This window comes from Acomys russatus, chromosome 29, assembly GCF_903995435.1.
Source record: "Acomys russatus chromosome 29, mAcoRus1.1, whole genome shotgun sequence".
NCBI lineage: Eukaryota > Metazoa > Chordata > Mammalia > Rodentia > Muridae > Acomys > Acomys russatus.
Window position 1 is genome coordinate 5684285 of NC_067165.1, and position 27404 is coordinate 5711688.

General features: G+C 48.6%; 1 protein-coding gene across 1 annotated transcript in view; it reads right to left on the bottom strand.

Annotated features, from left to right (window-relative positions):
* Nucleotides 1–4062: 4062 nt before the first annotated feature.
* The window catches only part of Tceanc2 (transcription elongation factor A N-terminal and central domain containing 2), a 34945-nt gene continuing 11603 nt past the window's right edge, over nucleotides 4063–27404 (bottom strand). Inside the window, exons 3-4 of the mRNA XM_051171656.1 lie at nucleotides 11951–12144; nucleotides 4063–5047 (exon numbers count right to left, since the gene is read on the bottom strand). Of these exons, the coding sequence (XP_051027613.1) occupies nucleotides 4859–5047; nucleotides 11951–12144 (383 nt within the window). The 3' untranslated portion in view covers nucleotides 4063–4858. The remainder of the gene's footprint in view (nucleotides 5048–11950; nucleotides 12145–27404) is intronic.

Here is a 27404-nt window from a genome sequence, read left to right on the forward strand (position 1 = left end):
ATCCAAAACACATTGCCCATCTCAGAGCGAAGCTTGGAGGCCCGAGGCGGCCAGAGAAGAAAACCAAGGTTGACAGCTCCCAGTTTAAGAACCTGATATTCTCTAAGTGAAAAAAGGCCAGCTGCCTGTCCCACCACCACTGAACGCAGTAAATGAGTTATCTGGGCCTTCTGTTATTTTTCAAACCCGGAACTCCTAATGATATCTGTTTGGGCAACTCTAAACTTCATTTGTCAAAAAAAAGGTCTCCAATTTGCTGAAGCTGAAAGTTGTTCTCTCTCTCTCTCTCTCTCTCTCTCTCTCTCTCTCTCTCTCTCTCTCTCGCTTTAGGTTGTTGAGAGTTTTTCAAAGCTGTTTATCTATTTCCATAAGGGGCATTTTATCTTGACTGCCTCCTCAAAACCTTTTCAGGTCCCCCACACCCAAGGACCAATTGGCTAAGGCCTTTAGGACCCCAGAGACGTCTTTTGCATAGTTCTCCACGAACCTGACACTGGACGCGCCTCTCCTCTCTCCCTGCCCTGAGACAAGCCACACTTCACACCACCAAGCCGGGCTTTCACACCACCGAGCCGGGCTTTCACACCACCAAGGCTTGTGCTTCACCTTGCTGCGGAGATGAACTCTTCCGGGACCCTTTCCTCCTCTGAAGAACTAATCACTCCCTTCCCCACCTCCTCAATATTTAAAACAAATGTCTACAGTAAACACCCAATATGCCACATTGTAATTATTTACTTCTGTGTCCTCACTGGACTGAGAGCCCCTCGAGTGGAAATTACATCGCGTTCACTGCTGTATCCCAGTGCCACTCTAGTCCTTGGCATATGAAACACACACACACACACACACACACACACACACACACACACACACACACACACACAATTTGTTTGTTGACTGAATTAATGAAAATAATGACACTTAGTACCTACCCAAAGGAGGACTTAAAACTCTGATTTAACCACTGAAAAAGGATGAGTGGATTCTAATGGTATGGTTCCTCAGGCAACTGAACACATGGATTAGACACAGAACACCCAGACTTACAGGTAACTTTCCCATCCATTCCAGGAGCAACCCTTTCATTTTTAATCATCTGGAACCCGCAAGTGCTTCTCAGCAGGCGGGTGGGCGGGTGACCAGGCCAGAGCTGGCTGCAGCCTCCTCCCCTTCCACCGGCTCATAGCAGCTCCATTAGCGTCCGTGGAAATTCTGCGCATGCGTCAAGGAGAGACCAGTCACCAACAGCAGCAGCTGTTTCCCCAATCGCCAAGACACATCTCTAAAATCATTTTACTGCGCAGCGATCACCGCTGAAGCCTTTCAGGCAGAAAGCAATTTGTTCTCAACTTACTATGGCCTCCTAAGTTGGCAGAACTCTTTGCATGCTCTGCTTTCTAAGCAGGGTAAGCATCTCAGCCAGCCACGCCCCATGCAGGGCCCCCTCCCTCCAGGAGGCTGATTTGACCGGATGCTCTATGCCCACAGCTGGTCACTCAACTATCGTACCAACAGCTATGGACACCTAGCTGCCAGCACCAGGCTCTGTTCCTGGTGCTGGAGACTCAGCAGGGAGGCAAACACAAATACTGCTTCCAGGAACCCGAAGTTCTCCAAGTGGAGAGAAACAACAAACAAATCAACAAAATCTCAGCACTCAAGGCAGGTGGATCACTGTGAGTTCCGAGGCCAGCCTGCTTTACAAAGCGAGCCGAGAACTGCCAAGATAACACAGAGAAACCCTGTCTTGGAAAACAAAAACAAAAACAACAACAACAACAAAAAAGAACGCCATGAGTTCGAAGCCAGCCTGTTCTACAAAAGCGAGTCCAGGACAATCAAGGCTACAGAGAGAAACCCTGTCTCGAAAAACCAAAAAAATAAAAGAAAGAAAAGAAAAATTCAGTTAAAAAGCCTCACAGCATGTAAAGGGCTGAGGCAGGAGGAACTCAGTTTCAGGCCTGTGTGGGCTGCATCGCAAGACCATCCTACAACAGACACATGAAATAACTACCGGAGAGTGACCAGCAAAGAAGGCAGGCCAGAGGCTCTCTGTGTTGCAACATTTGGGGACCAAACAAGCTCAGGGCCTAGCACAAGCTGGGCCAGCACTCTACCATGCACTATGTCCTCAGGCCCAGCCCAGGTTAAAAGTGCTACAGAATATTGGAAAGAAAATTTGTACGGATGTCCACCAGGGAAGGCAAATCTAAAAAAAAATAGAAACGGAGATGAGTCCAGTGAGGGGGGTAAGGCCCAGGGTCCGAACAGTAAGTGCAAAGGCCCTGAGGCTGAGGCGTGCTTGGTATATGTGTAGAAACAGTGGGGCTGGCTGGGTGGTTATTATTCTAGTCAGTGAAGCCTGAGAAAGGGATTGTGGGAAAAGAGGTCAAAGAGTCATCCAGGACCAAGAGCGTTTGGAACCCTGTAACGTGGAAGGAGATTAGGATTTTACAGCAAATGAAACGGAAGCCACTGGATTGAGCACAGGAGGGACATGGTTGGCTTTGCATTTTTAAAGGCTCATATTCCAGCTATGGGCGGGGGGGGGGGGGGGGGAGGCGCGGGGGGCGGGTAACAGACTATAGGGGAACCATGAAGGGCAGAGACATCTGAACATACGTTTATTCCCCAAATAGTGATTGGCCATACTGTGGACAAATCTTAAAGGTGCTGAAGACGCACAGGAAAAGAAGATCTCTGGCAGCAAGACAGGCTCAGGGCAGTTGGGGAGCGGGCAGAGTCATAAACTTACCCACAGACCGCACGCCCAGGCTAGAACAGAGCACAGACCAGGAGCAGGGAAAGGAGCCAGGCAGAGTAGCACTTCCAGAAGGGCAGAGAGCCTGTGAGGCCCTCTCAGTGGCTTCAAAAAAACCTGGCGGGTTGCAGACTAGCAGCTGCCACCTGATGTGGGAGGGGACAGGAGGGAGGGGAGAGCAGAGGAGCACAAGACTGGACCACAGCCAGCCCCACCAGCAGCACTGAGTGAGATACTCGGGGGTTCATCCTCCAGTGACAGGTCCTGTTGAATTTTACTGGGGACTGATGCTGGTGTTTCCAGCTTTGACATATCAGTTTGTTTACAGCAGAGAGACAAATCTGAAGAGGGTAAGGTAAGAAAATATACAGTCTGGCAATGGAGACAAGGTAGAAGAGTCTAAAGGTACTCAGGAAAGAAAACCATCAGGGCTGCCAAGGGAGAGAGCTGTGGGGCCAGGCTGGCCCCCAGGTTTCAGTGGGGAAACTGAACAAGACACTGCTGCTATGAGCCTAGGTCTCACCTGTAGCCGGTGCTGGGTATCCAGTGGGGCCCACAGCTGAGAAAACAATCCTTAATAGAGCAAGCTAGAGAAGTGAACAGGGTCGAAGAACTACAAGACCCACATTGGTCGTGCCAGACCAGGTAACGTCTGCCGTGCAGCCGCTACCAGCCCCTCACCTTCCAGCCAATCCTCTTTCCTCTGGACAGCCACTTCTTCCATTCTCTCCGACCCTTCATCCTGGAAATGTGCTCCCACACACGCTTTAGTCCACAGCCTTCCTTGGGTCTTGCTATCTCCCTCAGGTTCTGTGTATTTTGAGACAGGATCTCACTCTGTAGACCTGGCTAACTTGGAAGTTGCTGTGTAGACCAGGCTGGCCTGAACTCACAGGGATCCACCCACCTGCCTCTGCTTCCGCAGTGCTAGGAAAGAACGTACACACCACTACACCTGGCCTCCCTTCCATTTTTGTCCTACCAGTAACTTTACCAACTGTACCGTTTTCTAACCCAGAACGCCATTTGCTCTGCCCACCCTCTCTCCTCCCGCCCCCCCCCCTTTTTTTTGCTCCCAAGCTCTTCTTTCCTCCTCTCTCAACCACCCTTTTTTTTTTGTTGTTGTTGTTTTGAGACAGTCTTGCTACGTAGCCCTGGCTGGCTTGGAACCCATTATAGTCCCAACTGGCTTCAAACTCATGGCAATCCTTCTGCCTCAGAATCCCAAATGCTGGGACTACAAGCAGGAGCCACCACGTTCAGCTCAACAAGGAAACCGTACTTCTTGTTTTTAGCACATCTCAGTTTATTATTACTTTTTAAAGAGCAACTATCATATACGTAACCATCCAAGCAGACCTGTATACAAGTATTTCATTGAAAATCTTCACGTAGGCATTTTTTCCCTACTGTAGTAAGTCACTGCAAGAGAGAGATTTCATTAAGCATCTTCTACAGAGCCTGTATTCAAATAAAGCCTGAGGTGCAGGGGAGCTTCGGGCCAGCTCCTCATTAGAAGTCTCAGCATGGGGGCTCAGGAGCCCATCCCCGAAGGTCTTCCAGGAAGAGCTGAAAGGCTCAGATAAGTGAGCGCTGGCAAGCAGGGCTGGTCGCGGGCTCCAGCGGGCTCACCCCTGGGGTAGAGCAAAGAGAACAGACAGGGGAGTTCTGAGAGGCATCCGAGCTGTCTAAACTCAGGGGGACGGAACCGAGTGAGCAGCAGCGGTAATTGAGTTTCAGTTACCTGCAGGGTGGCGAAATAAAGTGGTAACTTCATCTGCCTGACATGGGGGGAGTTTAGAGGTGTCCTTGGCAAGCTCACAGTGAAACCTGTCACCCTTCCATTGTGTTGGGTGGTGGCAACTGGATGGCGCTTCCTAGTGACAGCCCTGTGCGTGCGTCCATCCGTCCGTCAGCGCCAGCGCGAGGCAGCTAATGAAGCCGCTCCCACAGGCCCATCTTCCAGTGCTCCCCCACGTTCTGTCTGAGGGACTGGCACCGTGGGAATATCCAGCACAGCCGACACCCGTACCACCCAAACTCAAAAGAGTCTTTGAATGGTGAGCGAGGCCCATCGCTGGGCCGGTCCTCGGGTCACTTTTTGTGGGTCTGTACAAACGTGCCGACCGGCAGCGCCCCGCTCTTCACCTGCTCCCGGATCTCAGCTCGGTGCTTTAATGTGAAGACCAGAGCCCGCACCGTCCTCCGGTATGGCGCGTTAATGAGCCGGGAGCAGAGATGAAACGTTTCCCGTTCAATATTTTCAACCAGTAGGTGATCCATCTGAAAAACAGCAAAATTATCAAATTAGGGCCTTGCATTGCTTAAGGATTAAAAGCAGGAGAGGCTGGCCCACTCTGCTCTGGGGCCTCCATTAATCAACTGAAATTCAAGGACATCTACTTCCTGTCACAAGAGAAACAGGAAGAGCAAATTAATTCCACCCTGGCAATTAAGGAACAAGGCCATGTGCTTTGTGACAGGGACCTCATTCACAACCCCTGCCGGGTGGTAATATTTGCCATTATAACAGGAAACCGGGCAGAACTAAGCAACCGGCACCAAGCCCTGTGCCTTACCAACCAGGAAGCAGGGCCCAAGGACAATAAATCAGAGTAATGATGCGACGGTGAGGACTTCTTTGTTTTAAAAGTGCCTTTTAACTTTGTGTAACGTTTCAGAAATGCCGCTCTGGATCCTGAGGCGCATACAGAGCAGTTTATAAATCATGTTCACGTTTAATATTCGTAACTGATTGTTACATTTTACATCTGAGGAAGACACTCCAAGGCACAGGGGGTCAGGATCTCACAAATGAAGAGGCAGGGCCGGACTCAGCCGTGACTCCAGATTCACATGTCTTCCTTTCAGCGCTGAGACACTCCCAGAAGGCTGAGTCTGGAAGCAGGGCAGGCCAACTCTTTGGGGTCTGGAGCAGTGGTAGGGTGATCTGCCTCAGGTGCAAGCTAGCCTGAGGTCACAGACCAAACAGAAGCAGATGAGGACCTGTGTCCCCTGTGTATCCAGGCCAGCCTGGGTGGCTGCTCAGGGACTTCCAGGCATACCCACTGCTTCAGACCCATCTCCTACTAGCAAAAACCGCCTTGCCCTAAGAATCACTCTCTGTGTTAGCTGGCTTATGTCAATTTAACACATGCTAATCACCTAAAGGAAGGAGCAACTAAGAAAACACCTGCATAAGACAGGCTGCAGGCAAGCCCATGGGATCTTTTCTTTTCTTTTCTCTTCTTGGATTTTTGAGACAGGGTTTCTGTGTAGCCTTGGCTGTCCTGGAACTCACTCTGTAGACCAGGCTGGCCTCGAACTCACAGAGATCTATCTGTCTGCCTCTGTCTCCCAATTGCTGGGATTAAAGGCGTGCGCCACCATGCCTGGCTGTAGGGCAGTTTTTATTTTGTGATTGAGATGGCAGAGCCCAGTCCACTGTGAGTGGCACCACCCTGGGTTGGTGGTCTGGAGTTCTATTTGAAACAGGGTGAGCCGGGCATGGTGGCTCCTGCCTTTACTCCCGGCAGATCACTATGAGTTCAGGGCAGCCTAGTCTACAAAGTAAGTCCAGGACAGCCAAGGCTACACAGAGAAACGCCGTTTTGAAAAACAAAACAAAAAAGCAAACAAGGTGAGCAAAAGCCGTGGGGAGCAAGCAGGCCAGTAAGCAACATCCCCACCCCATGGCCTCTGCATCAGCTCCTGCACCCCTCCATAGCCTCTGCATCAGCCCCTGCACCCCTCCATAGCCTCTGCATCAGCTCCTGCACCACTCCATGGCCTCTTGGTTATAATATATTGCAGTAACCCTGGAAATAAGTTCTTCTAAAATAGGAATAAGATTTATTTATTGATTGATTGATTGATACTGGAAATTGAACTTGGGACCTTACACATCCCGGACATGTGCTGCAGCACTGAGCTATATTCATAGCCCAGAACACATTTTTATTTCTCACTCCCTCTTTCCTCTTAAGTCCTTCCCAGGCACTTAGTGTGGGCGACCATGCCCGGTTTGGTAAGGATTTCTACCTCTGTGATAAACACTATGACCAAAGCAACTTTGGGCAGGAAAGAGTTTTTTATTTGGCTTATGCTTCCAGATCTTTGTTAATCATCAAAGGAAGTCAGGAACCTGGAGGCAGAAGCCGATGCAGAGACCATGGAGAGGCGCTGCTCACTGGCCTGCTCAGCCTGCTTTCTATCACCCAGGACCACAAGTGCCAGGGGTGGCACCACCTACGGTGGACAGGACCTTCCTATGTCACTCACTAATTAAGAAAACACCCTCCAGGCTTGTCCATAGGTGAATTTGGAGGGGGTATTTTAGCCAGCACATACTATGCAAAACAAAAAGTGTGTGTGTGTGTGTGTGTGTGTGTGTGTGTGTCTGTGTGTAGCGAGCATGTAACACAAATGACATACACATAGGGAATCAGAGCCAGGCAGGTGGTGACATCCTACTCTTAGGAGGCTGAGGCAGGACAAGCTCAAGTTCAAGGCTAGCCCGAGCTTCATGGAAAGTTCAAAATACAAGCAAGCAGCAAAACAGACCCCAGACCTGGGCGGCATGCCAGGTGCCAAGCCAGGGTGTGATGGGAAAAGCATGGGGGTCTAGCAAGTCTCATGCTTCTTGCTAAATCCAGGCCAATCAGAGTAAAGACATAAGGAAAATCTCGGTGCCATTTCTAAAGCCCATCATGCATTGCTCTGTTCAAGTTTACCGCACCAAGTGAAGGTTATTTTTGACTGATCCGCTTGGTGCTGACCCTTCCAGCGGGTCCCAACCTGGTGCTTTAGGTGAAAGATGGGTGCTTCTGGGTAAACGACTCAGAGTCTCTTTGAGACCATGAGGAAAAGAGATTTTGCGGTGAGGTACATCTGCTGAATGAGAATGGGGGCAAGACGCACCCCCAAAGCTGAGGCAGGTACTGTGTGCAGTCAGCCACCAGATCCTGTCTGCATCGCTCGCAGTCTCCATGCTGGCTGGTTCTTTGTCACTTGACACAAGCTAGGGTCATCCAGGAAGAGGGAACCTCTGTTGAGGGAACGGCTCCATCAGATTGGGCCATGTAAGCCAAATAACCCCTTCCCTCTGTCAGTGTTTATTACAGCAACAAGAGGCAAAAGAGACAGGCCTCTGTCCCACTGGACTCTGCTCCCCTCCCTGCACCATGTTCACGCCAACTTTTGCAGCCCACTTCTCTCTCCGTATCCCACACATCTCTCCTCCCACAACACGCTAATCACAGTCTGGAAAGGAGATGGCACCTAGCACAGACAACCAAGGGGCAGTATGGCCAGGTCACCCCATAACCAAGCTTCTGTTTCAACACCTGTGCTGTTTTCTTGGTTATTTCCGAGTGATGGACAATCTGATTTGCTGCCTTCTCTCTCTGAGCGTGTTATTACTCAGTTGTCCAATTCTGGGCCAACCAGTGCTGGGGGAAGATACAGGACAGCAAGCAGAGCTCTCAGAAGAGTGAGCTTGGCAAGAGACAGCACCATATTCAGTCGCCATGTCTGTAAAGTCACCTGAGCTTACCCTCAGCGCAAAGCCTACACGTGCTACTCTACCTGTGGGCTGGTCCATTCCCCAGCAGACTGAGGGCACCTCTGGGGTTGACATCATACATAGGACTCAGTTCCTCATTTTCTGTGCCCAGCTCAGGTGCAGGTATGTAGTAAGTGCCTAACAAATACCTGTTGAATGGCTCTCTTTTCTCTCCATTTATAACTCCCTTGTCTCCTGTTCTTTTAATAGTATCATTCCCACAGCAGTTAATTAGAGGTTCCTTCTTCCCCCACCCCCAGACAGGGTCTCTCTGTGTAGCCTTGGCTGTCCTGAACTCACTTTGTAGACAAGGCTGGCCTCAAACTCACAGAGACTCACCTGCCTCTGCCTCCCTGAGTAGTGAGATCACAGGCGTGCGCCACCGCACCTGGCTTATTTGTGTTTTCTAGTTCATAAAATTCTACCCCTCTTATAACAGCGAGCTCACCTGCCATCTCTTTCATGAAACCATCTCAAATTCCCAGATGATGCTGTTCTGTGTGCGTAGCAACTGCTGCCAAGGACCACTATCTCCATCTGCCTTGTAGTTCTATTAGTCACTCACGGGCACTACGCTTGGGGAGAGTGAGCTTTTTAGGATAAGGAGGCAATTCTTTATGCATGTATTCTCTCTCCCCCGGCACCTAGCAGATCCCGTATTTGTTGAACTAGAGGCAAACCTCACTACGACTGGATTTGTATACGGTCCCCAACTTCTTTTTGACCACTGGATACATTTGTGGGGGGCTGTCAAAGCCAGGGGTACAGTCTGAATCCATCAAACGGAGAAAAAAAAAAAAAGCCCAAACCCTAACAGTCCCGTGTGATGACATACCCGAGCTGGACCTCATTAGCACCATCTGCATCCAACTGGGCCATCGGCCAGGGTCCCAACGCTTAATGATATGGCTCACTTTAGAATCAGGTGCATTTTTTTAATGACATAATAGGAAAATGATCCCAGGCTGTGAGGTAGGAAGGAGAGTGGATAATGAGGAAGGGGAAGTAAGAGAGTGACACTACGGGGATGCTCATATGAGGAAAGATCTAACGGCAGGGATGAACAAAGAAGACCGGGAAGGGGGAGAGTAAAGGGAACGGGGTCTGGGCTTCAGCAACCGCGACGGTGATTTTATTCATCTGGTTCATTCTTCCAGGAACAAGGAAGTGATCCATGAACATGGAAAGCAAATGCTGCAGCGTGATAAAGAGAGAACCTTTGGTGGAGCACACTCGTCACTCGACATCCACAGTGAAAGCATGAACCGAAACAGAAACACGGGAGCCTCGGGATTTGCAAAAACACATGCTAGGATAAATTGGAAAAGTTTCAGCCATCGGGCTGGGAGCTCAGAGTTGTCACTGCGTGTAAGGCACACTTATGGCCCCGATGCCTGATGTCGATGCAACCAACAATGGTTACTTTCAAAGATTAGGATTGGGCGGGTCATGGATTTACCTCGATTGCAAAGGTTAACCTATGTAATTATGTAAAAGGAGTTGCATTACTTTTTTGGACATACTAAACTAACAAAAATAGCATCAAAGGCTGTTGATGCACGGTAGACAGGCTTTTTTTGGGGGGGACGGGCAAAAAAGACAGTATGGTGCATACTTTACATTTTTGAAATTTAGTCTTTGGGAACCTGATATTTTTTTCCAATTACATTGGAAAGCACTAACGAATGTATCACTTTTTAAACTTCGCTTTGTAACACTTGAGTGCTTACCACTTGATGTGCCATTTAAAGGATAATTAATGGATAAACTAAAAGGATAATTATTATGGAGTTTAATATAGCAGGCAAACTGCTCATTAATCTGTACAAGCATGGCTTCGTTATTACCATTTACTTAAAAAGATACCACAGGGAACTGGTATTTACCACCACATTAACTATGTATTATAGACGGCACTGTATGTTTCGGCAGCAATTCTAGCTTATTTAAAAAATAAGCTTTATTTAAAATACTGAGTCTGTTGGCTAATCGATATTCTGGAAAATTGTTTACAACTTTCACATTTTCTCTCTTCACTATTCATATCAAAACTTCCTTTAAGAAAAGTTAAGCTATCTCAGAGTATAGTATCTGAGCTATCAGACTGACAGGAAAGGTCATACACATGAAAATAAAGATGTATAGAATGGGATACACAAGATGACACTAACTGAGATTGAGCAAGGTTCAAGAGACAACCCAGATGTAAATAGTTAAGTCAATGTTCTGAGATGTTATTTAAATAATCAATAAAATATCTTATGGGACAATTCGGCAAACAATTTGCCATAAATAAATCCTGGATCACCATAGCTTGTATGACATTTAAAAACAATAATAATTCACCATAAAAGGAAATGCACCAAAATGCTAACAACATTATGTCAAGGTGGCATTTGGTGACTGTTTTTTCCTTTCTGTATCTTTTTCATTTGATATTTTAAGTTAGTATTAAAACAAACAAACCAAGTCTTTCTTTTAAAAGTGTAAATAATACATAGTAAGTCCATTTGCTTGCTTTCATGGATAAATAATTGAGACAGAAAGGAAACACAGGGACATATCCAGCACTTAAGTCACACTCTCAATTCCTTTCTTTGAAAGTTTTTGCTGTCATTTGCCAGCACAGAGGGCGTGAGCGTGACATGTGTATGGGGGGCACACGTGGCAAGGCATCCACGCCAAGGTCAGGGAACACTTTTGTGGAGTCAGCTCTCCTTCCACCTTTAGATACAGTTCTGGGATCTGGTTAAGGTGTCAAGCTCAGCCTGCCAGTGCCTTTACCCAGGGAACCATCTTGCCAGTCTCAGGTCCCCGTGTTTGCTAATTTATTCTTTCAATAAGGAGAACTTACGACAGGAAAAATATAGGTGCCACATATCTGCTTTCTCATAATATTAGCTCCTTTATTTAAAAAAAATTTTTTTTTCGAGACAGGGTTTCTCTGAGTAGGCCTGGCTGTCTTGAACTCACTCTGTAGACCAGGCTGGCCTCAAACTCACAGCGATCCAGCATGTACACCTCAAACCAGTACTATCACCTGGGCTTCTGGCTGTGGGGAACAGGGAATATGTCTGTTGAGTTGATTTTACGCCACAGGTCTGAAAGGACAGGTCCTGACAAATACTGAAGGAAGGGAGTTTTTCTAAGACAGGGTTTCTCCATGCAGCCTTTGCTGTCTTGGAACTTGCTCTGTAGATGAGGCTGGCCTTGAACTCACAGAGATCCGAGTGCCTCTACTCCCGAGTGTGCCACCACCTCCCAACCACTAAATTACTTCTAACCAGCAGGCGCCATAGGCTATTCCTTTATATAAATGGTTTATTTAACTTTGCCAAGAACTTAGGTGGTGGGCTTCTCCCTTCCCAGGCGAGAACAAGGCCTGGCTTGGCTGTCCTGGATTCACTTTATAGACCAGGCTGTCCTCGAACTCACAGTGATCTGCCTGCCTCTGCCTCCCCAGTGCTGGGATTAAAGGCGTGCGCTACTGGCTCTTCACTGTTAGACCACCTCTAGCCCCAAGAACAAGTGCGGACTAGCCTGGATGACAACGAGAGCTCATTGTGAAAACACGGGCTCATTTAATGAGGAGCCCCACAATCGCATTTCAAGCAAGGCCTTACCTTCAATTCCAAAGCTTCTGAAAGTAATTTCTGGGCATTTTTTCTAAATGACTCAGTTTTGGGATCACTTCGGACTTCAATAGAAGGCCTGTCCAGATGTTTTTCAATGAAAGTTTTCCACTCAGTGTAAACTTCTTTGGCGAGACAAGCCACCTCTGGGTCCGAGTGCCTACGCATCTTGTTCACAGAGTGACCTAGAACAGGAGAGAATCAGAAGAAATTACAGTTCTGTCTTCTGGAAAGTACAGAGCGTGAGAGGCTGATGTGTGGCCCAGAGCGGCGCTCACGTATCCAAGGATGTAAAGAATTCCATGCGGGTGAAATGAGACAATACCCAGTGAGAACTAAGTCATAAAGTAGACTCAGAATGACCAAAGGCGGTCAAGTGTGGTAGCACACACTTTTAATCCCAGCACTCGGGAGGCAGAGCAAAGGCAGCAGGTCTTGATGAGTTCAAGACCAGCCTGGTCTACACAGAGAGCTTCAGGCCAGATAGCGAGACGATGTCTCAAGAAACAACAACAGCAGGGCGGTGGTGGCGCACGCCTTTAATCCCAGCACTCGGGAGGCAGAGGCAGGCGGATTGCTGTGAGTTCGAGGCCAGCCTGGTCTACAAAGTGAGTCCGGGACAGCCAAGGATACACGGAGAAACCCTGTCTCGAAAAACCTTGTGGGCACAGGCAACCAAAGCTGGTTCCCGGCAAGAGCAACAAGTGCTTATAGACACCGAGCCGTCTCTCCAGCCACCGAGCCGTCTCTCCAGCCTCTCACCTTATTTTTTGAGGCAGGATCTGACACGGAACCTGAAGCTGGCTGCTTCACTGAGACTGACCGCCCAGCTGCCACCCCTGGCTGTGTGGGTTCCGGGGTTTCAAGCATAGGGTCTCCTGCTGGCACAGCAGACACTTTACCCACTGAGCCATCCCCCCAGACTCTAAAAGAACTTCCTATCCAACTAATATGAAAAGATTGACAGGAAACATTTTGTAGGCCCTGATAAGTGATGCAGTCAGAAAACAGCTACCAGGGGATGAACCATGCAAGGGAAGGCTGGCGGGGAAAACATGAACCACAATGCGATTGGCCATGCATAGCCAGCTCCCAGGCTCTAAGAAGCCTGTAACAGAGGAGTAAGTCACAGTAAGAGGCAAACACACTGAGAACACGGATGCTCTGTAAGGCAACAGACAGGGCCTCTTCAAGCCAATGGCACCGATCACAAAAGGGTAGCTCCGGATTCCACATCCTGACTACCAAATGGATGCGTGATCTAAGTCCTGGACAGAACCACATAAAGGGTGTTTCAAAATAAACTAGAATATGGATACACACCAAATATTAAATTATACTAGGGAGCTGTTAATTTGGTTAGGCATGAAAACCATGTTTTGACTAACTGCAAAGCTATCTAGACGCTGCAGAGATGCACACTGAGGGACGGAGCCGTGGTGTCTGGTGAGTTCGGCAGCCTCTATCTACCCACTGCGCCAAGTCTCCTTCTTTTGTCTTTTTATTTTTTATTTTTTGACATTTACTTAGTTGCTGTGTTTAGTGTATCTATTTAGTGTGTTGTGTTTAAATGTGGTGTGGGGGTCTTGTGTTTGTGACCATGGTGCACACTTGGAGGTCATAGGGCAGCCTGTGGGAGCCGATATTCTCCCTCTAGTACATGGGCCCCAGAGACCAAAGTCAGATTGTCAGGCTTGGTGACAAGTGCCTTTATTTGCTGAGCCGTCTCTACCCTGTATTTTCTCTTTTAAAGATTTTTTTCCCCTATAGCCAAACTCTTTCTTTCACACCAGTCCCTTCACTTTCCTGCCCACCTCCTAGCCACGTTTCCAGCTACCCGCCTCTGGTCGCCTATGTCAGCTACGTGTAGCTCCTAAAATGCTTGAATAATCTTTCTTGTCTTTGGAACACACATCCTTGTAAGCATTCTGTCTGCCTACACCACTCTTGCCCCTCTTCAGCGGGCTAGCTTTCAGCTTTGAGGACTCACTCAGGGTCCCCCCCCCTCCCAGGAAGTCTTTCTTAGTTACTAGGGCTTTGCCAGCAGCCTGCCCTGCGCCTTGTGCTCACTGTGACGATCACGAGTGCACACTGGACCTTCTGCCAGTCACTTCCTGCTCACAAGTGAGCCTCTTGAGGAGCACACTGATGGGTCTCCATCAGTGAGCGAGCACAGTAGTGGGAGCCGGCTGGCTGAGACCCACAGAACAGATGCACGTGTCTGACTAAAACACGCGACAGAAGACAGGACGAGATGGAGACACACAAACACCACAGAGAAACTGACTTGATGTGGCGGCACAAGCTAGTGCTGTTAACACTCAGGAGCCCATAGCCTTGGTTACGGCTCAAGTTTGAGGCCAGCCTGTGCTACATGAGACCTTCTTTAAAAAAAACAAAACAAAGCTGGGCGTGGTGGCGCACGCCTTTAATCCCAGCACTCGGGAGGCAGAGGCAGGTGGATCGCTGTGAGTTCGAGGCCAGCCTGGTCTACAAGTGAGTCTAGGACAGCCAAGGCTACATAGAGAAACCCTGTCTCGAAAAACCAAAACAAAAAATAAACAAAACAAAACAAAAACAAAAAGATTCTGTAGATTTAACAGGATCTCAATATTTTAAAGAATGCAGTAGGTGGCTTTTTTTATTAGAATAACAACCAAATATTTCTAGACTAACTTTGGAACTATGTGGCACAAGAGCAGAAAATACTATTTTGAAATAAGGGTTAACCTGCTACAAATAGCCTTCTAAGTATCAGAACACATTATAAAGTAACATTACTTAAAATGACACAGAACAACACTAGAATGAATGGATGACTCTATGAAATAACAGCTCAGAACATACATGTTTGAGTCTGAAACAGAGCTGGGTGTGCTAATGTGAGCATGTTGTAGCACAGGCCTGCAGCACTAGCTACTCAGGAGGCTGAGGCGGGAGGGATGGAGCAGGGAAGCCCACGAGTGTGAGGGCGGCTTACGTCACACGTAAGCTCCCATCTGAAGGACAGAGAGGGGAAGCGTGGACTTAGTATGTAACGAAAGAGCTAGTGAACAAAGGAAAGCAGAGACTTCAGTTTGGGAAAGAGTCAAACGATTTCCCCAGTTTTGCCAAATGCACGACCCCTTACTGCCTGGTTCACTATTCCCTGCACATTTGCCAAAGGCCATTTGTACAGGGTTCTATGCAGGGCACTCGTCATGCAGGGCTCCGAAGAAATGGTCCTCACTTTTAAAAGGTTCTGTGAGCGGGGTCCTGGAGATAGAGAAGATAACAGCAGCATAACAGTGAGTGCACCGACCGTCGCCATCTAAGCGGTTATTTATGAGGGGTTCTTATCTGTCCTCCTACTGACATGAGCAGGTGTATCACTCAGCAGGAAGAGGACACAGCCCTCCTTACACACGGCTGAAGGTGTTCTCCAGCTAACCAACGCTCAGGAGAGTGCTTCAGCCCAGAGCACAGCTCCCTCCTGGACACTCTCCTCTCTAAAGGTAGACTGTCCACTCAGCAGACAGCTCTTTAGGCTGCCGGTCAGGGTTGCAAATGCTGAAAACACACAGATGGTGACTAAGGGGGAGCATGCGTGCTTAGAATTTTCAAGGCCATGGTTGTAGTTTCCAGCACCAAAATGAGAAATATATAAAACTACAAAGAGAAAGAAGACATTGCAGGACTCAGGCACCTTAACTGTGTTGCTACAGAGATTTTTCTTTAGGCACAGTCCTGGGGACAGAGGTGAACAAGTGACAATCCTTAGAAGTTAGCTTTTACTCACCCTGTCAACGTGTGCAAAAAAACCTACATGAACAGAATCCTTCACTGTCGTGCTGTCTGACATAGGGAAGAGCTAGCAATAGCCTGTGAGCTCACCTATAGTCCGTCCCAATGGCAGCAAGTGCACAGTTGCTACAAACCGGGATTAGTAAGCTGCACATGCCATATACCATGTCTAAAAAAAAAAAAAAAAAAAAAAGAAAAAAAATCCACACTACAAAAACTTCCAAACATAAAAAGCAAATACTCAGATAGTTCTACATGTAGAGCCGCAGAAAGATACCACGTCTCTCAAGTGAAAACAACAGAGCTCCTTCAGTGTGAGCCAATATTTGTTTTAAAAATTACACATGCAGATACATGTAAATACCATATTTGTTTATATGCAGACAAAAAAGTCTTAAAGACTTTACAACAAAATTATTAACAGAGGCTTCTTCTGAGTGGCGGGCCTCTGTCTCGGCAGCTCAGCTCATACACCAAGAGGAGGCCCTAACGGCAGCAGTGTGTGGAGCCAGCTCCTTCCCACCACGTGGCCCCCACTGGACCTTCAGCTCTCCTAGGAAAGGCACTGTTCTCCATGGATGAGAGAAGATGCAGTCCCTCTGTGTTAAATCCAAGGGCCTCCTGTGACCTGGCCCTGCTCAGCCTCAGAGAGCCTGGGGCCTTCTTTCTTCTCAGCTATTTTCTTAGAATCCTTCTTGGACACTACCTGTCACATACGGGTGTGCTGACTGCACACTCTGACTAACCATGACTTACTCGAGGGCCCCAGCCTGGGCGGTCTATCCCATAGAGCTTCCACAAGGGCCACGCTCAGAGTGCTACGACGGATCTGCAGGTCTGGAGGCAAGCAGGGTGAAAGGTCAGGCTTGGGGGGATGGGTACAACACTGTTGACAAGAGGCAAGACTCTCATCACAAGAGTGAGATGGAGAAGGGCGATGTGGTGTGGGGCCGAAGAGAATAAGCCCGAGTGACTCCTTTCCAGACAGAGGCAGAACCATACAGTTTGGAACAAGGCGGTTTTGGGGGTAACGTTTCCGAGCTAGGTTCTTAGCACTCTACAAGTCTACTGTGGTCCAGCCACATGCTTCCTATGGATCATGCATTGAAAGCCGGCTCCCTGGCTGGTGGCACTACTGGTGGGGCTAACGGGAAGATCACTGGGGATGCACCTTTGAAGGGGCTATGTTCCCCCTTGTCTGCTTCCCCACCACGCAAGGGGAGCAGCTTTGCTTCACCTCGCAGCCTCCACTGTGATGCTCTGCTTCACATGGCTTGAAAACAATGGAGCCAAGTGAATGTGGCTGAACCCTTGACCTTGCTTAGCATCCATCTTTTCTCCTTTGGACTGCCATGCTTAGGTACTGTCACAGCAATGGAGAGCTGACCAACAGAGTACCTAACCTAACTCCTGCAGGGCCCAGAACTACAACTCCATCTTACAGGTACAGAGCCTGAGGCACTGAGGGCTTAAATAACTTAGGAAGCAAGGTGCAGAGCAGGGCTGGATGTCAAGAGCATACGCAAACAGCGCAGCTTTTGCCCTGTTCCATCACCTCTGATGATCAAATAGCCCTACTTCTCTGATTTCAATGGAAAAAAAAAAATGAGGTTCCATGACCTTTCCCCAAGGTTACAAGTTGGTCAGTAGCTACATCAAGGAAGTTAATGATCTGCAAAAAGTCATTATTTGCTCCATGAGGTTTATGTTTTAAAGTAAGCAGTGTCACTGCTGGTCGTATGACCTGGGTCAGGTCCCCTGGGTTTAAGGTTAAGGGTTTCTGCATCCTAACACATTGTTAAGACAAATTCCCCACAGGAAGCAGCCGTTTGCTCATTTAGCAAACATTACAAAATACTGAGTATATCCCAGGCCCAGGCTGGGCACTGGCCAGAATGCTGAGCAACGCACAGTCCTGCTCTAAGGATCGCCAACACACCAAACACACTGACGCATGATGCTGCTACGGGCCCTGGAATATTACTGAAGAGGGTCTCCAAGAGCCCTAAAGAACAAATGAGTCAACTCAAGTGACCAGGGAACACCACAGAAGAGGCAGTGTTTCCCCTGAGTCTTGATAACTACTCAGGGAGATAAGACTAGCATGAGAAGGGAGCAACCAGAAGCCTGAAACAGTGTGGCAGAAATGAGGATGACGGTAAAATGATGCTCCAAGAGACGCCCACGGCACCTCTATGACTATATTACTTTCTAGGTGTGATTAAGCCTATGGGCCCTGAGATCAGATTAGCCTTCAATTTCCAATGCGGTTCAATGTAATCACATGAGCCCCTTGAACTGGGACAAGGTGTGTGTGTGTGTGTGTGTGTGTGTGTGTGTGTGTGTGTGTGTGTGTAAGAGGCAGAAGGGTGGACCACAGAGATGGGATGTGAGAAGAGTTTTACTTTACTTTGCTAGTTTTGAAGATGGAGAAAGGGGGCTACAAGCTAAGGACTGCAGGTAGCTTTTTTTTTTTTTTTAATATTTATTATTCTTTATTATATATACAGTGTTCTACCTGCATGTAACTCCTGCAGGCCAGAAGAGGGTACCAGATATGAGCCATCATGTGGTTGCTGGGATTTGAACTCAGGACCTTTGGAAGAGCAGCCAGTGCTCTTAACCTCTAAGCCATCTCTCCAGCCCCCGACTGCAGGTAGCTTTTAAGAAGGAACTCAACTGTCCCTTAGAACCTCTAGGAGTGGGACCTGTCATCATCTTCACTTTAGCTTTGCAGGCATTCAGGTGTCAGGAAGAGGAAGGCACTGGGTAAGAATCATCTTAGTGCTGTCGTTCATCATTTGGTTGTCTGACTTGGAGCAAGTTACTTTAACTCACAAAGCTCCAATTTCCCCATTTTCAAAATAGAGAAAATAATTATAATGACTTTACAGGATTGTTTCATGGGTCAAATGGGTCATGGATGTGACAGCATTTTGTAAATATGAGTAGCTATTTACTGTAGTTAACCAGTCATGGGCTAAAGTAGTGAGGCATCTCAGAGTCAGGTCAGCCTAACAGAAAAAGCCTTTCCTGGACTCTGACATGTAGCACTGCAGTGGGCCAGCCCTCAGCCCTGCCTCACCTTCTGCTTGCTTGATGCCCCTTGCCCACTGGTTTTATGACAAAGGAGTCCACGCACAGAGACCCGACAACTAAACTGCAAGCCCAAAGGCCTTTTTATAGCTGGCCCTCGGCTTCCCTGACCACTCGTTTCCAACGCTTAAGAGGACACTTGTCCCCGCCCACAGGCCACTCACTGCCTTGCCTTTCTCCCACTCCCTCCACCCTCTTAGCCTCTCCACAGCTGCCCCCTTCCCACGTCCTTACCATGACTTTTGTTCCAGGTTCAATCCTTTAGTCATTCCTTTAACTCAGGGAACTCACTCACTTATGCAATTCCTAACAGATACTTCCTAGAAAATTACCTCCAAATACGTATTTCTAGCCTAACAGTCTCACTTGAGCCTGACATTTCCATTAAAAGAGTTTATGTTGGAATTCAGAATGCTGGTTGGGCAAAGTGGCGCACACCTTTAATCCCAGCATTTGGGAGGCAGAGACAGGGAGATCTCTGTGAATTTGAGGCCAGTATAGTCTACAAAGCGAGTTCCAGAGCTCTTACACAGAGAAACTCTGTCTCAAAACAAAACAAACAACAACAACAACAAAACACACAAAAAAAACCAAAACAAAACAACAACAACAACAAAACCCCAAATAATAAACTCTTACAAGAACACAATTTACAAAAAAGAAAGAGAAAAAAAGGAAAAGGGACAAATGGCTAGCAAGCATATTACAAACACTTATTCTACTTAATAAGTGAAAATAAGAATCTGTTTCTCTGCCCTATCTATTTTTTGGCCATTTGGATTAGTGAGATTTTAAGAAAAATGTAGGAATACAAATGAGGACAAACTTTCTTGTTCCCAAACAGCACACGATGCACAGGGCAGTCTGCACGATGCACAGGGCAGTCTGCACGATGCACAGGGCAGTCTGCACGAGCACAGGGCAGTCTGCACGATGCACAGGGCAGTCTGCACGAGCACAGGGCAGTCTGCACGATGCACATGGCAGTCTGCACGATGCACAGGGCAGTCTGCACGATGCACAGGGCAGTCTGCACGAGCACAGGGCAGTCTGCACGATGCACAGGGCAGTCTGCACGAGCACAGGGCAGTCTGCACGATGCACATGGCAGTCTGCACGATGCACGATGCACAGGCAGTCTGCACGATGCACAGGGCAGTCTGCACGATGCACAGGGCAGTCTGCACGAGCACAGGGCAGTCTGCACGAGCACAGGGCAGCCTGCACGATGCACAGGGCAGCCTGCACGAGCACAGGGCAGTCTGCACGATGCACAGGGCAGTCTGCACGATGCACAGGGCAGTCTGCACGAGCACAGGGCAGTCTGCACGAGCACAGGGCAGTCTGCACGATGCACATGGCAGTCTGCACGATGCACAGGGCAGTCTGCACGAGCACAGGGCAGTCTGCACGAGCACAGGGCAGTCTGCACGAGCACAGGGCAGTCTGCACGATGCACAGGGCAGTCTGCACGATGCACAGGGCAGTCTGCACGAGCACAGGGCAGTCTGCACGATGCACAGGGCAGTCTGCACGATGCACAGGGCAGTCTGCACGAGCACAGGGCAGTCTGCACGATGCACATGGCAGTCTGCACGATGCAAGGGCAGTGATGCACAGTGCAGTCTGCACGATGCACAGGGCAGTCTGCACGAGCACAGGGCAGTCTGCACGATGCACAGGGCAGTCTGCACGATGCACAGGGCAGTCTGCACGATGCACAGGGCAGTCTGCACGATGCACAGGGCAGTCTGCACGATGCACAGGGCAGTCTGCACGATGCACAGGGCAGTCTGCACGATGCACAGGGCAGTCTGCACGAGCACAGGGCAGTCTGCACGATGCACAGGGCAGCCTGCACGAGCACAGGGCAGCCTGCACGAGCACAGGGCAGTCTGCACGATGCACAGGGCAGTCTGCACGATGCACAGGGCAGTCTGCACGATGCACAGGGCAGTCTGCACGATGCACAGGGCAGTCTGCACGAGCACAGGGCAGTCTGGATGAAGGCCTCTGGTAAGCTGGAGCAATGAGCATGGACTAAGTGCACTGGAACTGCAGCTAGAGGCTGAGCCCCCCTTTCTGAAGAGGCCTCCTTGTTGGGGAAAGACAGACTGAAGCAAGAAGCAGAGATGGAGAGCGAGCAGAGCCATGGCAAACCCTGCCCAAACCTTCCTTTCTCACTCGGGGACAGGCACATTCTGTACTCTCGCCCTTTATCTGTGAGACTTGAGACACTATGGTACGTACAACAGCATGGTCCTGGCACGTAGTTCCTGCCTAGCAAATAGAAAATAAAGAAGTGAAAATAATTAAATAGGTAATTACAACCTGAGATAAGAGCTTGGGAGGGAAGCCATTTAAAAATGGTGATGTAGCAGCCAGCTCGGTGTCACTTATGCCAAGAGAGAGGAAAATAATCAATGGTTTCAAATCACAGGTCTGGAAGATGAGAAACGGAGACAAGACCATTGGATTTGGACAGAACAAAATCACTGTGTCCTGACAAGAGGCTCTGCTGGGAAAGTGAGAGGGCCAGAGGAGGGCGCTGTGGGCACCGAACACTTTGAAGAAAGGGAAAAGAGACCCAGGTGCCTGGGAAAGGTGGCAAGGACAGCTGGAGGAGGAGATTTGTGCCTGGCGACAGAGAAGAGGCCCTGCCCTGTCACACTTCTCCACTTCCCCAGCTGGTCCTTGTGACGTACAGCCAAGGGCTCTCTGAGGAGCTATTTCTCTGCTCTGATCTCAGTCCTTTGCACTTTCATCACGTCTCGCCCTAGTGACCAGAGCCACACTCTGTTCCCATGTTCACACAGCCTTTACATGTTTGTTCAGATGCCACTCTCAGCGATACGCCTGTCTGCCCCAACACATTCACTGCCAGGGCCTTTGCACCTGCCCTATCTTTCTGAGAGCTAACATTGCCTACCACTACACGAATGACTTCTGCAACACTCGGGAGGCAGAGGCAGGCGGATCGCTGTGAGTTCGAGGCCAGCCCGGTCTACAAAGTGAGTCCAGGACAGCCAAGATAACATAGAGAAACCCTGTCTCAAAAAACAAACAAACAAACAAACAAACAACCCCCGAATGGCTTCTGTTTCTTCTCTGGTGCTTTGCTTCCTTCTGTTATTGTTTGTTTTGTTTTGAGATGAGGAACTGTGTAGCCAGGGACTCCCTATGTGGTCCAGGATAGCCTGAAACCCACGGCAATCCTGCCTTAGCCTCCTGAGCACTAGGATTACAGGTATGCTCCATCCACCATGCCCAGCCTGGGCAGAGATCTTTATCGGTGTTGATCACAGGCATCCATGACAGTGCCTGGCACATGGTAGGTGTTCTAGCTTCGCTGGTTGATATAATAAAACACTGTGGCGAAAAGTAACTCAGGGAAGAAGGGTTTCCTGGGCTGACAACTCTGGATTATAGCCCATTGCTGCCGGGAGGCAAGGAAGGAACTTAAAGCCGCACAAGCATAGTCAAGAGCAGAGAGCACAAACGCCAGTGTCCTTGCTGGCTTGCCTTCAGCTAGCTCTCTCTACGTCAGTCACACAGTCCAGGGCTCCAAACTGGGCAATGGTGCCTCCCACAGCCGGCTGGGACTTCCTCTACCAATTACCAGTTAAGACAATCTCCCAAAGAAATGAATGCCACGAGATGACCGGGTTCAGACTCCTGAAGGCTCTGGTTGAGTTGACAGCTTAACAGCAGCCAGCATCGCAGGCACTGGATAATATTAGCTGAAGGAATGCCTGGATGGCCACCCACGTGGTCCCTTCTTCTCAGCCACCAGAAGCTCCAAATCATTCATCCCATAGCTTAAAAGCACCGAATGTTTACAACAGTGTATTTCTGTAACCTACAGGTTGCTAATAAGATCTACTAAACACTTTCACGAGTTAAAACCAAAACCACAGATGAACAGGCTCGACTGTTCTGGGGATTGAACCTAGGGCCTTATGCAAACTAGGTGGGTGCTCCACCCCCGAACTGCCTTCTCAGTCCAGCTTGTTCCTGAGATTCCTCTCAGCCTATTACATAAAAGATTAGGATGGAAATCTCCAAGAGGGTAGGGACCGTAGTGCAGCCCTTTCTAAGCTTACCTGAGCCCAGCACCCTCTCTTCAAAAGATATACTACTGTACCAGAGTTCTGGAAAATACACTCTAGAAAGCACATGCTGGGGATGAGGTCCAGACCCAGCTGGATGTCCAGCTGCCCAGTCTTTTCACAGGCAGGCCCCTCGCCACCCTCACCATGCGTCAGGCTTTCCTTAGGCCTCTGCCTGAGATAACCAGGAGCTCATTTTGACCGAGCGAACCCACATCTCTATGAAAACCCTTCCAGGCCATTGAGAGAGGAGAGCGCCAGCCACTGCACCCCCACAGTGCATACTTCCAAAGGTCAGTTATAATTCTACACTTACGTGCTTGCTGTCTAGGCTAGAACTCTGAGTGTCTTACACGCACAGACCAGACATCATTCTCTGGCGCTCAGCAGAAGGCATGGCGTATGAAGATCCTCCATGTGTCAAGTGAATGAACTATCCAGATTGAAAACAAAATACAGATCAAATGATCGAGGCTCTTGCCACTCTTCACCTTTCTCATTAGTTTTAGCACAGAGCGCCCAGCCTGTAACTTTCTCCGATGCCAACCCACCTCACTCCACCAGCAGAGTTCTTATTACTGTTCAACATGCCACGTTCTCTCCTATCTCAGAACCCTGTACTTTACCCTTTCCTCCAATACCCAACTTCTCTTTCCAGTGTCCTTTCTGCCCCCCACCTTGTCTCTGAGAGTATACAACAATCACTAATGAGTTTATTGTGTAACCCAGTGCCATTTTTGGACTAAGCTGATTTGGTCCAGTGCCAGGCATGGTCATGGCTGACCATACCTCTCCCAAACCCTGACGCTTTGCTTTTATCCCAATGCCGACACTCTCTTCTGTCTCTGGCCAACTTTCTCAGTATGGTCCTAAAATCCCTTGAATATTCATGTGCGTCAGGGTTCTGGACTTGGCTCTTTGCTTTTCTGATAGTCTCCCTGCGAAGGCTCATGTGTTTCTGTCTCCTCAGTTCCTAGCTATATGTTGACAGTAAATAGTTGCCACGGGAATGGCTACAATCTTCCTTTAGTACCAGCTTTATGCAGCCAATACCTTTTTTGTTGTTCTTGTTTCTTTGGTTGGTTTGGTTTTTTGAGATAGGATTTCTCTGTGTAGCCCCGGCTGGTCTTGAACTCAGAGACCCACTGCCCTTGGCTCCTAACTGTTGGAATTACAGGGGGCATGCAACATCTTTTTGGATATTTCCTCTATGACGTTCTATGGTTCTAGAGAAAATAGGGAATATGAAAAACTGAAAACAGCTTTGAAGTAAAACGCTCGTGGATGAGTTAGAATCAACAGAAAATTAGTAGTTTGGAAGGCATATATCTGAAGAAATTACCTAGAACGCTGAGAGAGACAAGGGGGTAAAGAATATGACATTAAAATATGAAGAATGGCTTTCACATAGTTCTACCTGTAGAGTCTCAGGAAGCAATAGAGAAAACAAAAGCACCATTGATTAGAGCATGACTTCTGTGGTCCTACTACTTGAGAGCCTGAGGCAAGACAGTCACAGGTTTGAGACTAGCTTGGGTACAGAGTGAGTTCAGAGGAACCTAGGCTACACAATGAATTTTGTTTCAAAAACCAAGCAAAGAAACAAACAGCAAACTGTGGCTTCTGCATTGGTTGCTATTTCACTTCTTATCCATTTTGTGATAGGGAAGTGAGCGGCCGTGAGGAGCGGCCCTGAGGAGAGCCCTGTGTGATGAGGAGCAGTGCTTCCCTCAGCAAGATGTGCCACCTTGGAAGGCCCTGGGATGACCGCAGCTCTAGCCAATAGCCTGATGACAAGCTCTTAGAGGACAATGCGCGGCAGGACAGGCGGTGGACATCTCTACGCTCAGTGCTTTGGAGATGGAGCCTAGAGAATCAGTATCTTAAAGTCACTCTACCCTACATAGTCAGCCTGATTGTAAGGGCCACCAAGTCAAACGGAACCCGCTTAGAGTCAGGACCACTCACACAAACCCACCCTGAGTCAGGACCACTCAGACAAACCCATCCTGAGTCAGGACCACTCACACAAACCCACCCTGAGTCAGGACCACTCACACAAACCCACCCTGAGTCAGGACCACTCACACAAACCCACCCTGAGTCAGGACCACTCACACAAACCCACCCTGAGTCAGGACCACTCACACAAACCTACCCTGAGTCAGGACCACTCACACAAACTTTCCTTTGTTTGTTTTGCGACAGGGTTTCTCTATGGAGCCTTGGCTGTCCTAGACTCACTTTGTAGACCAGGCTGGCCTCAAACTCACAGAGATCCACCTGCCTCTGCCTACCAGAGTGCTGGGATTATAGGTGTGTGCCACTGCGCCCAGCTGAAATAATACTTCCTTACGAAGCTAGATTTTAGGGCAATTTTATACAGTAATAGATAACTAATTTATTGCCAAAACCAAACAGTACTGAATCGCTTACAAAAAGCCTTCTCCATCTGGTCCAGACTGTCTCTCAGCCACGTTTCTTGCCATACTCTCTGGCATATTGCGTTTTAAATACACCTAACAGCTCGGAGCTTTTGGAACACGACCACATTCTCTCTCCCACCTCCACGCTCTGTGCAGCTTCCACGATGCGTCCTCTGCCTGACACATTCTCCAGCACTTTCTCTCTGACTTCCATGCACTTGGCTAACTTCTCCCCATCGCCAGAGCACCATACTGCGCCGCAGAACAAAGAAAATCTTATTAAATTGCCTATTTTTCCATCAGACATAAAACTCCAAAAGGAAGAGTTTAAGCCCAGTCTCCATGAGACCCTGCAGTTGCCAGCACACAGAAAAAACGCTGCAGGCATTTGTTCCTTACATCCCACAAGGTAGGGCCAGGCAGGAAGGCTAAAAGTTGAAGCATAAACATTCTCAGGAAATGATCCAAGTAAGACTTTCATCTGATATAGCTGTAAAGGAACCAAGAACCCCCCTGCATGCCATGCAATTTCAAGTTTAAGGAAGGCTTGAGTAAGGTCAGGATTCAAAAGTTGGATGGATTCCAATTCCTGCTAAGTCAAACCTCATGGTAGTTCTATTCCAGCCCTCGGCTGTAATCTCCGGACACCCGGCACACCCATTCTTGAAAGCACTTGCAAATGCACTCAACGGTCAAACAGAAACGGTTTGAAATTATCACCTGCTCTGCCTTTTAGGACAACCCTCGCTTATTATGTTGAGATTTTAAGATCTGATCATGTATGGCATCTGTGGTACGTGTCTAAAATGGATCACACACATACATATATGCATAAGTAAACAGGTCATAAAATATTAAACACTAGTACCCTCTACCGGTGGAAAGACCTCACAGGCTCATGTGCATGATCTTACTGCCCTCTAGTGACCACAACCTGTAAAGCCAGCGACTCCCGCAGCAGATGGGAGCAGCTCCTTGGCTGTAATGATAGGGTTTTATGTTCTTTAAGCATCTAATTTCCTCGGATTCTGGTTTATATTACAGGGGTGCAACTCTAAGACTCCTGGGGGCTCCCCGGGGACTCTGCGCAGCTCTTCCCAGCTGTTAGTGACAGTGTGACGCTGCTCTCTCCTGCTTCTCAGGAACAAGAGGTCAAGGGGAGGCAGGGGAGGCGACGGCTGCACTAGTGAGGGCAGGGGCAGCAGCTGGGAAAGAGTGCCCCCCGACTCCCCGGGGAACCGGGAGCAGCTTGAGGAACACATGTTGTTCCTCCCTTGCATATTATCCACAGTTGTGCGCTGTATTAAGATGGCAGTTCTGCGTGGTCCCTCACTTACCTTTGAAACATCTCCTAAGCTATAATAAATGACACAGCGGCAAGTGTTGCTATTGTCTTGTTTTGAAAACTAGGCTTTGCCAGTTCTTGTCCCTGATGACAGACTAAGCTGAGTTTCTTTAACTGAACTGGCACCTCCTCTATGAAGCCTTTCTGCAGTCCCCAGATTGTGGCTCTAGCCTTTCAGCCGGCATACAGACTCTCCAGATTAAAACTGGGGACAGAGTGTCCTACGTGCTTATTTACAGGCGCAGGAGGGCACGGCTCCTGTTTGTCTACACCATCACCTCTCTACCAAACCCTCAGATAAGTCACAACCAAGTCTTTTTTTTTTTTTTTTTGAGACAGGGTTTCTCTGTGTAGCCTTGGCTGAACTTGCTTTGCAGAGCAGGCTGGCCTCAAACTCACAGAGATCTGCCTGCCTCTGCCTCCCGAGTGCTGGGATTAAAGGCGTGTGCCACCACGCCCGGCTTCACAACCAAGTCTTGATCATTTTGCACAATCAGCATTGAGCACACTCCAAATGTTACCTACGTGTCACTGTCACCAGTCTATAAGGTAAGTATAGAAATTGAACACAGGCTTCTCACACCTTCTATAATGACTGAACAGAGCACTTCTGTTACCTCTGATAAAGGTGGGGGAGGTGTGGCAGGATGGCTCAGGGGGTAAAGGTGTTTGCCACCAAAGCTGAC